General features: G+C 53.1%; 4 protein-coding genes across 4 annotated transcripts; 1 reads left to right on the forward strand and 3 right to left on the reverse strand.

Moving 5' to 3' along the window:
* Positions 1 to 296: 296 nt before the first annotated feature.
* On the forward strand, positions 297 to 515 carry PG998_005063 (uncharacterized protein; the record flags this gene model as incomplete). The annotated part of the gene is made up of 1 exon (XM_066871881.1): positions 297 to 515. One exon carries the CDS (start codon positions 297 to 299, stop codon positions 513 to 515), a length of 219 nt encoding a protein of 72 aa, XP_066731978.1.
* A 734-nt stretch (positions 516 to 1,249) lies between these two features.
* On the reverse strand, positions 1,250 to 3,688 carry PG998_005064 (uncharacterized protein; the record flags this gene model as incomplete). Its single annotated transcript, XM_066871882.1, has 3 exons — positions 1,250 to 1,834; positions 1,900 to 3,294; positions 3,677 to 3,688. The coding sequence occupies 3 exons, from the start codon at positions 3,686 to 3,688 to the stop codon at positions 1,250 to 1,252; spliced, it is 1,992 nt and encodes a 663-aa protein (XP_066731979.1).
* A 990-nt stretch (positions 3,689 to 4,678) lies between these two features.
* On the reverse strand, positions 4,679 to 7,045 carry PG998_005065 (uncharacterized protein; the record flags this gene model as incomplete). The annotated part of the gene is made up of 3 exons (XM_066871883.1): positions 4,679 to 5,031; positions 5,099 to 5,227; positions 5,347 to 7,045. The coding sequence occupies 3 exons, from the start codon at positions 7,043 to 7,045 to the stop codon at positions 4,679 to 4,681; spliced, it is 2,181 nt and encodes a 726-aa protein (XP_066731980.1).
* A 1,325-nt stretch (positions 7,046 to 8,370) lies between these two features.
* Positions 8,371 to 8,703, reverse strand: PG998_005066 (uncharacterized protein; the record flags this gene model as incomplete). Its single annotated transcript, XM_066871884.1, has 1 exon — positions 8,371 to 8,703. The coding sequence occupies one exon, from the start codon at positions 8,701 to 8,703 to the stop codon at positions 8,371 to 8,373; it is 333 nt and encodes a 110-aa protein (XP_066731981.1).
* Between the last annotated feature and the right edge of the window lie 1,710 nt (positions 8,704 to 10,413).

Consider the following 10,413-nt stretch of genomic DNA (forward strand, 5'->3'; position numbering starts at 1 on the left):
ATCCCCGACTGCATCGTCTCGCCGCCATGGTCCATCCTGGAGGTAGCCGTGACGCAGTGCCTGTCTCGGTTCGACTTTTACGGGCGGGCCGACTTTCAGCAAGCCAGATTCTTAACTATCCCGGCCAACGTGCTGGGGTCTGTGCAGCCCTTCTGCCGCATCGTCTACCACTTCGTCTCCCGCGGCGGCCAGGCCCCCTTGCTAGCGAACTGTTCCGGAAACGGCTCCTCGCACTGGGGCTGACGTTTTGGACGCCTGGCTGGGGATTCTTGCCAGACGGAGAGGCTCGATGGGAAATGAAATGGGAAGCCGCTTTTGCCAATGAGTATTCGCTCCAGCAGCCCAACACCGAGCTCGCCCAGCGGGCCCGTGACGGCCGATGGCAGCCCGACCGGTCTGTGCTCACCGGGCGCGGCGGCAACTTACACGAACAAGTACTGGCAGCCATCATGCTGCTCATCGGACCCAAGACCTTCTTCGAGATGGCCGAAGATTGGTGTAAGCCCTCCGCGTAATAAAAGGCAACCCTGAAGACGACGATTCTTGAGATATACAATTAGGTAGGTGACTGCTGCGATGTATCACAGTCATGTGTAACAGGTAAGTATAGGGTATACATTTCCTTGGATGCCTATTTGTCGTGGCGTATCATGGTGATTTGGGTAAGTAACCAAGACAGGTAGCAGTGAAAAAGGAAATGACCCTATTTTTCCGTTACCTCTCTTTTCTCCTTTTCTCCATTTCTTAACTTCAATGTGTGTGTGAGAGAGAGAGAAGTACTGCTGCATTATAACTAGACACATGATTTAAGTCTGAATCGCATGTAATATATTTTTTACACCTAAAAATATGTAGATCAAGCTGCGTTGCGTAACAAAGCCGCCTGTCTGTCCTATTACACGTAAAGAATGACATGAAATATTATACTAAGGATATGTTACAAAAGTTCCAAATACTCTCTCTTTTCCTTGTTAAGAGAAAGCCAAAAGGACGACCCTGAGTGGTATCTTCCTGAAAACGCCAAGCCTATGCATCCTGAACCTGAACCTGTCCCGAACCCGAACCCGAACCCGATTCAGCTACGCAATCTCCATAGTCCCAACCCATAGATTATACCTAATTTGCCATTCGAGTATCACGGCAGCCAGGCAGTGACGCTGTCCACGTCGCCCTCCCCCCCCGAAATAGCAGGAGTTTTATTCCATAAAGCCCGCCCCCTCTTGTTGTCACCGTCTAATCGGAATTTGAATCATTCAAGCCCCATTGAAACTTCGTCTCCGAACCCCCAGCTGGCCTGCTCTTTGCGGGATCCTTGGATCTCCAGTTCCAGGGCCGGCGTCAGGGAACCATCGTTCTCGTGGAGACTGTTCACCGAATCGCTGGTCCGCCTGCTCCGCTTTGAGTCGCCTAGCATCTTCCTACTACGGATCGACGGCGGGTTACTATGGCTGTGCGCGTAGGGGTTGATGCCGAACCCGGGCCACTTGAAGCCACGGGCGGATTTGGACGAAGTAGAGAGCACGGATGCCGTATCGGTCTCTTCGGTGTCTTTTTCTTGCTCGTTGCTGGTTTGCGAGTAGCCCGGGTCGGAGCTTCCACTCTGAACCGAGGACGAGAGCGGAGCTGCCTTGGTTTCGGTCAAGTCTTGGCGGGGCGGAACTGGACGCGCCGGGAGTTCCGGCGGTGAAGGCGATCTTGCGGGTGCTGCTGAAGTGGATGATTCAGATAGTTGGTCCGCCTCATCGTTGACTTCAACAAGCTCGGCATCACGGTACCACTTTCGCCTTCGTGTCCACCGTCCCCAGCCATCCGCGCCTCGGCGACCATTGTTCCACTATAAGATACCATGTTAGCAATTTGCCTTTTCGTCGATATCTCGCCCTAGAGTGATGTGCGTACCTTGTTGTCATAGTAGATCCAACCATTCTTCCCGGCGTCCGAATCATAGTCGTGCTCATCCTGGATGTCAGGGGCCCCGTCCACACGCCACTTGCTGTCTTTGACCCAACGCCACCGTGCATGCCCGTCCTCGACCTCGGGCAACTCAAAATGGTCCTTGGGCGGGACTGCGTTGTTGTGTTCGTCGGTCCAAGCCGACCGTTCGTAAGCGAACAGATTATTCGTCCAGCCAAGTCCGACCCATCTCCGCTGGTTCTCATATAGTATGAACGTAAAGCGCACCCCGGTCTCCTTGCCGGAATACCCCGATCTCGATCGCTGAAGTAGGGTAGTCAGAGCTGACGTGGATTGCGACTTTTTCGTTGTTACATCTGATGCCGTGGACGCTTTTCCATTAGCAATATCCTTAGGAGGCTTCTTGGGCCCTTCGAACTCGAGCCCCGTGACCCATCTGGCAATTCGGCGCACCGAGGCGCTACGCCATAACAGCGTCCTCGAGACCTTGCAGATCCTACTATGCCAGCTGAGCACAAGCGTGCCGAAAACCATAAGAACTCTTTTGGTCGTAATTATGCGTAAAGGGGGTAGCGTTAATGCGAACCATATGGGCGTCACGGCCAAGATTCTTACGAACATGGCCGTAAGTGCCGGTCTCGTGGTAGCGCTGGTGGCTGTGCGCTGCGTGCTCAGAAAGTCTGTCATCAAGAGCAGGGGCTCCAGCAGGATGTTGCATCGTGTCGTGAAGACCTTGAGGGTATCCACGATCTCATCCAGTGTCTTCTGGTGGCGTGTGTTGGTAGATTCGCTCGCATTTCTTTGGTGGTCGCCCTTCTTGCCGCTCGCCCCACCAGCAACGGAACCCTCGGCCGCCGCGCTTTTCTTGCTTGACTTATTGGACGACGACGACGCCCATGATGGGTGCTCGCCCCAGCCGCTGCTGCTTAGTGGGCTATAGCGACGGCCGTACATGCCCCCGATAATGCCCACGACAACCACGATAGGCCCAGCGATGCGAACCAGGAAGTCGCCGTATAGTACTGTCGCCCAGAAGACGACCAGTAGCAGGAAGCTTTCCCATGCGTCGCCCGTCGTCCAACTCAGCAGACCCGCAAGCTTGTTTAGGGGTAGTAGAAACGGGTGGCTGTAAGCAAGGGCGCGAGTGACTTGCGGCGGGGTGGCAAGGAGCAAGGGCGACTTTTGATGCACGAGAATGGTCGAGCGTCGTGCGGCGGCCGTGGCAGTCGTGGAGAGGTTGGAGGAACTAAACGCGGCGTAGGTGGGAGGGACGGCGCCGTAAGGATTCTCGATGATGGGCGAGCTGACGGAGCCGTCGACGGGGCCGTCGCCGCGGGGTTTGGAAGGGGTCGACATTTGCGTGAGGAGCCAAGGGGTGTCCTGGGACGCAAAGGGTGGTTAGACTGCAACGACCATAATTATCATGTCGCGGGCCGGGGTAGGTTCGCAAAGGCGATGTCGCTAAGTGAATAAAGGGTGATTATGAAAAACGCGTCGCAAGTTGAAATGTGTCGTGGTCGGACTCCCCGGCGTGCATAACTGGGGAATGGCGTTGATTGTGGTAAGATGCAAATGCAAGAAGAGCGAGAGGGATGAGCCCGCGATAAAACCGATGTCGTCACCCCCCAACCAGGCAGGCCACTAGGCTAAGAGGGTGCCTAAGCCCCGGCCGCTTGGGGATCCGGGGAGAGAGACACAGGCTGTTGAGGGAAAGTAGAACAGCAAACAGCGAGTGCATGTACATCAACTGTGATTGACTTACCAGGGCAGCCATGAAGAAGAGACGATATGCGACGCGGCACCCTCAATCGGTGACCCACGTTCGCGGTTCGCGATATGCGACGCACGATGCGACGATGCGATTTTGATGCAAGACAGCAATTAGCAGCAGCCCGCAGTGGGTTGCCGTCGCTGCTGCAACCTCTCACAGTCTCACAATCTCACTACCAACCCACACCTGTTGCGCCAGGCGTGCATGCTCCCCGCACTCTCACTCTCGCACCCTCGCTGCCCAGTTGATTCAACAGAGAAAGCAAACACCGTTCGGTATCTCGGGATTTCGCCCTTCTCTCCGCTTCGAGCTAGATGACGCCTTGGGTCTAATTAGTTCGGCATCCAACGAGGGCCTCTCTTTGCTGGCAAAGCTGGGAAGTGCCTCGCGCCAGATAGCCTTCCAACGATGGCCAACGATGGGATGTCCGGCTCGGATAATGCCGAGGATAGTTGCGCCGGCAAGCAAATGCAATGCAGTGAGGGTGCAAAGAGGAAGAAAACAAATGGCAGGTAGTAGTTAGTTGCACAAGAAAACCAACCGAGTTGAACTTGAATTGGAACTGAACACTCACGTTCCTGGGACTTGAGTCAGCCGACAGACAGCAGCCCGCCCTGACAGCGCCAACGCCAACGCGGGGCACGCGGCTTTTCGGGTCAGCTTTCACATGCCAATCCAATGGCAACTTCAACGTTCACGAGCTACCAGTCACATAAAACACTTGGCCACTTTGTATTAGCCCGTCCACTCTGATCGGACATCGGATTGATGTCATCCTTCCGCTACCTAGTAACTTAACCATCATCATCGCCGTAAGTTTAGGCTGGTGGCTGGGTATCATTCGTATGCGTTAACTCAAGTAAAGCAGCCACATCCTTGTCAGCCACGTCTTCGTACTCATAGCATTGGAGACCACTGCAACCCCCTCATACTTCAGTATCCATTAAAAAATACATGCATGTGCGCTCTTCGCAGAACGCGGACCCACGACTCTCAAGACCTCATCTTTGGGTTCTGTCCCCAAAGCCATCGAGAGAATTGACGTTGCCGCCGGCAGCCCCAGGTTCCACCCCCGTCATCGCTGCGATCAAACGTTATCCTGATAGACGGCTCGCCCGACACCAGGTGTAGCGTCACGTAGCCGATCCCGTGCGCGTTGGGAAGGCCATCATCTCCAAGGGGCGTCTTGAGTCTTATCTGCCGACATTCCGGTGGGTTGATGGTGAGTTCGAATGGGGCCCCTTCTTCGACCTGTGCCGTTCGTCCGTCAGCGGCGATGATCAGCTTAACGCACGGCTCGCTTCGACTACCCCTCTGCCATATAAGCTGGCCTTGGACCTGGCCATCTTTATTGGTTTCAAGTTCGTATGCCGATAATTCATAACTATCCCCGGCAAAGGTTTCTGCGCCTACTTGTGCCTGGGTCGGGGTCGACGGGGTTGGCATTTGGGGTGATGGGGCTGATGTCAGCGGTATTTTTACCGGCGGACCCGATATCAAACCTGACGACGCCGCCGGGCCCAATACCGCTGGAGTTGACGTCTTGAGTGGTGGTCTTAAAGGTCCGGATGATAAGGCATGATTCACAGTGGATGTCGATATGGCGGAATGAGTCCCGTTAGGGACATGTGCCCCTGATAAGTGTTGTGGCCATTGCAGACCGCTTGAGGTATTTCGGGATGCTTCCTGATTATTCGGCAGCCGCTTGAGAGTATCCTTGGAAGATGGAAGCTTCTCCGTCGATTTGATGCCGCTCGGTGATTCTGTATTCACATTTTCAGATTCGGGAGCCAAGCTTCTGCTGCTCTCTCGAGATCGAGGCACCTTGAATCCAGATCGTACATCATCCGGCGACTTTGAAACGGGACCAGCTGAGGCCTTAACACGTAGCCCCTTTCTAGCCGCGTTGAGATTCTCCCAGTTCTCGTATCCCATCCGTTGGGCTATCCAGTTCCGGGCAGCATTGTACGACTCTTCAGGGTAGTCTTTTGTTTCCATCGGGGGGTTATTCAGATCGAGCTTAGACAAGTCCTTTGCTGGTACCCATCCATAGTTCTGCTCCTCATCGAAGAACATAACCGGAAACTGCCTATTGTGGACGGACGTTCCTCCATCCATATATTTGGGCTTCCACCCGATGATCCTTTGTTCCCTTTCGAAATTATAGCAACTCGGTGGTTCAGTTTTGATAAGTTTTGATTCGCCTAGCGTAGAATGCGGACATCCGTCCGGAAGTCTATCCCATCCTAGAATCACGACAGCCCAATGCTGACCATCGTACTTGGCATAGTACACGTGGGCTGTCTTCGGGTTAGTAATAAGGCTGGTTTTAGTGGTTGGGTTGGCCGCAGATGCAGATGCAATAGTCCTTCGGGGAGATCGGTCGGAAAAAGAGCCAGGTTGGTCCTTCCTTTTTGTGTCCCGCTTATGGTGGTTTTGCGGAATATAGCCTGCTGCAAACTTATTATTGACTTCGGCATTGTGTAAGTCACGGAGCTTTGATGTGCAGTCCGGGATGTAATAACCCAGCTCAACCATAGCCGGTCTCCTATCTCGGTTGGGATGCCCGTGCAAGCTACCGCTAAAATGCTTCGCTGCAGCAACTTCGGCCCTCTGTTTGAAATGAACTCTGTGGCTCTCACAAAAGCAGACCCAGAATTGTTCCGACGTCTCAGGCCACTTGATGATAGTGTCCCAATGGCCATGATCGATGGCGTTCTTACGAACGTCGGCATATGTGATCGTCTTTATCCGATTTACCGATTCCGCGAGCCGCTGCCTTTTGGGGTAAGAGCTGTGGTCCTCGCCAACCCTCCGTTTTGGATTTGAGGTCTCCAAATCAAGATTGGAAGAACTCGCCATCGTCGGGGTCTGAAGGGGCACGGAGCGAACAGTAGTGTCATGGAGCTCCCAAAGATAGTCCCCGTCAGTAACCTTCATTTCTGACTTAGCGAGTCCAGCCGCAGCCGCGGGGCGCTTAGTATCCATGACGATTGGTTTAACCGTTACGGTTGACTCATCTGAGACTCGTGATTCCCCAATGTATGATGGACGATGGCGGTTTGGGGGTTCGTTGAAGGCCATGTCACGAATAACAAAGTCCTGAGCTTCTTGGAGATGGTGAGCGTCTAGATCCAACACACGCTGTTTGTGTTCGGCTGTGACCTCATGCACCCGAAGTTGGCGTTGGTAGTCGTTGTTTGAGGCCGAGACAGACGAAAGCTGGTTATCTTTGCGGAGATCCAGATCAGAGCGCTCATGTCTATATTTTTGGTCCAATGCCACACACTGCTTCTTCCATTCCTGACGAGCGCTAACAAGTGTCAGCCTCTGCGGACCTGGAGAGTGGGAGATGCTCATTGCTTACAGAAAAGAAGGTGGGCAGGTAAGAATGAAATCGGAGACGCAGTCCAAAGAATAGACAAGTGTTGGTGAGTAAGAGCTGACTGGCGTTAGAGACTGTTCAAGACTGTAAGATTGTATCTCGAAGAGATTTCTGACGTCGTGTCGCCGGCGGATGACCAGGGCCTTCCTCTGTTGGAGCTCTTAGCAGGCAGAGGTAACGTGTTTCATATGGCAGTCGCGTTTGGTGGAGGAGACGTGAGGCAGGCCTGCGGTATGCCTGCGGTGCCCGATGCAAAGCAATCCCCCTAGCGGTATGCTTGAAAACGGCGAGTAGGGCAGGTTTGTTTCATCCCAAGCATACCCCCCAAGAGAAGTACGCAAAGGCTCAGCTCCCATGGGCCGAAGGTGCCAATCAATGTTGTCAGGAAAGAAAGAAGGGTACAGTCAATTGTAGAAAAATGGCCGCGTCGTCCAACCAATCAATTCCGGCTATCGAAAGGGGGCGGGGCTGAGGCTCGTGCGCACCAGCCGGTGGTTACGTTATTATGAGAGTTAGGGAAGGGGCCAGGGACATTTGTTGATAAGGTTGGGTTGGCAGTGGCAGTTGGCAGTTGGGGGGTCGTTAAAGAAGGAAGCAGCGTCCGAGTAAACGAAAAAGAAAATGAACTTACTGCTGCACTTGACCACATTGGGATTTGTAGCTCGTTAGCTTATGTTTATGTGGACGGGTCGCTGGCCCTTGCCAGTTAAATGCACTGCTGACTTTACCCGGCCTAACCAGCACGTGTTTTGATTTATATCACCAGGGGGATAAGCCACTATAGTTTCTTTTTTCTTGTCCTTCTCGATGCACGTTATATTCAATGCTTCATGATAGGCAGGCGCCCATTCCATGTCCGTCTTAGTCAGTGGTACAAGCGGAGCAAGCAGTAGATCACTACGGGCATTGTGTATGTGGTCTGATGTATTGTCACACTGGGGAATCTCAGGTGATATATACCACTTCGCCGTCTTAGCTACGCCCAGCTACCCTTGTCCATATATGCTTTGTCCTGTTTAACCAGTAATGGCGATGCGAGACAAACACGTATCAGTCAGCCACCCCCCAGCTAATAAGTAGATAAACTGCTGACCACTAGCCGAGTCACACCGCATAGCGTGAAAACTTGCTCGATGACGTTGCCCATGTGGTATATAAATAGAAACAAAGCAACTCCATGCGTCTTTTGTACCGGCCAGCCAGCCAGCCGGCCGGCCAGCCAGACAGACAGACAGCAACCTAGCTAGTCCTGCCTCCTCTGGTAAAAACAAGTCCAAGAAACCGTATAGTATACCAGCAACTACCATGTGTAAGGGCATCCAAGATCTTCATCATTATCGTCATCTAGTGTCTCCGTCATCCGCCCCCGACCACCGCCCCGAACAGTCCGCCAGCCCAGACCCTTCTGGGCACATTCGCTCATCTCGAGCTTGTCAATAAAAGCTTCACGCGCTGCGCTACATTTCTGGCACTCCTCGCCCCGGAACTCCTCCTCGGCACCGCGCAGGCCGGAGGTGCAGCGGCCCAACGTGCCCCGGCGCCGCGCGTCCCGGCACCACTGCGTATTGATTCTCTCACCGATGCGGTCGTTACAGGTCGCACAGACCGACTTGGTTTTGACCTTGCGGCACATGGTGCTGTTTCGGATCCGTTTTTCTTCGATCTTTATAAAAGCCTGACGTTAATCCCATACGGGTGTGTAAGCAAATCGGGGTGTACCAATCATCCCATGTAAGATTGGCAACCCGGCCAGGGGTAGGCGGGGATGCTTGTGGGTAAACTATGCCAGCCGCCAGATGGGTAGAAAGAGAGAGAACGAAACGGAGGATATCACGTATCGAGAAGGCAAGGCTGTTTTACCAGAACACAAACGAGGGGCTTAGAGGGCAGCGAGCCGGAGTGGGAACCAGTCAGGTTCGATTCCTGAACAGTCGGTCAGCCTCTTTGAAGAATTGTAGTTGTTATTGATTGCTTGAGGTTACCTGGGCACAGCGCGTGTTTGAGACAAGGAGCCAACGTAGTGACGGCACACGCATTCAGGGCGTCGTGTGTGTGCGTGCGTCAGCAGTTTTGGGCAGCGAGACCTGGATGGGGAAGAGGAGGCCGACCAAGGTTGCTCCCGTCCTTCCAAGGGAATGAAGATAAAAAGGGCAGACGTCCCCCCAACCATCCTGTCTTGGGTGTCCTGACAGGTTGGCGAATATATACACATCCAGATACCCCAATGCATCCTTTCTCAATCTCCTAACATATCCCCTTTCGACCAACTGTGCATCCAACCATTCGAAATTGCCCGAAAAGTGTATTTATTTGTGCCGCAGCCTGCGATCGGTCGGTCGCTACCACGATTCATCTGTATGCTGGATAGATACAACTTGGGCCAAAGAATGGGTCAGGCCTACGTGCAACCACGCACGCCTCCGTATCTGGAAGTCACACGACAGAGTCACTACTTCGTCATAGTTTTATCCCGCGCTCACATACGAGAGCTCTGGCCAGCAATGTCTAGTACGTAAAGAAGTCGGCTTTCCCGGCCACGGGAAATGACAATTGGCTCTTCACATTTCCAGTTCATTGTTATGGGAGTGACCGAAAGTGTGCGTGCTCTTCAGCACTTCTTATGCTGGTTCTGATTGAATCTACTTTAGAAATTCGGTGCCGGGCGGCAGTGTGCTTCATTTGAAAAGCCGCAGCCCGCTGAAAGCTGCAAGTCGCTCGTTCTGGCACGAATCACACCAACGGTTCCGTCCAGGTACCACAAGAGGCAGTTCGCCACAAAGCAACAAAAGAAGATTTGTCTCGAATACTCAGGCAGCCAGTCGACAAAATTCAGTTGGACAAGTGCGCGATGAGCGGCATGTCTGGATCTCTTTATGAACAGGGGTGTATTTAGCTGTGCACCTGGACGACCTCCTGTCTGGCACCTCGAGCAGCTTGCGGTACTAAATCAAACTGGAAGTTCGATGTTCATGTTACTGTTACCTTTGCATCACCGAAACGTGTGCAGAGGTAAAATGTGACTGCCAGCGAATGCCATCAAAATGGTCAATGATTGCATTCCAATAGTAGCCCGAGGCGGCATTTCGTATTCCATGCAGGTAAGCGATCCGTGAAATTCCAATATCCCTGAGATTCCCCAGATGTGAAGGCGGCTTACATGATCATTTTCGAAGGATAGCTGTGCTGTGGTTTAGATAAATCCCTGGTCGAATCCCAAATAGCGGATCAGAAAGAAAATAAGAGCACGACAGCCGTCAGACAACAATATCACGTGGCAATGAATTCGTGATGGTACTATCGTGTGGCCCAGGGAAATATTCTGTGCGAGATGATTGCCGATCGA

The sequence above is a fragment of the Apiospora kogelbergensis genome (assembly GCF_038363985.1).
Source record: "Apiospora kogelbergensis strain CBS 113332 chromosome Unknown utg000003l_segment0_segment0, whole genome shotgun sequence".
In the NCBI taxonomy this organism is placed as follows: Eukaryota; Fungi; Ascomycota; class Sordariomycetes; order Amphisphaeriales; family Apiosporaceae; genus Apiospora; species Apiospora kogelbergensis.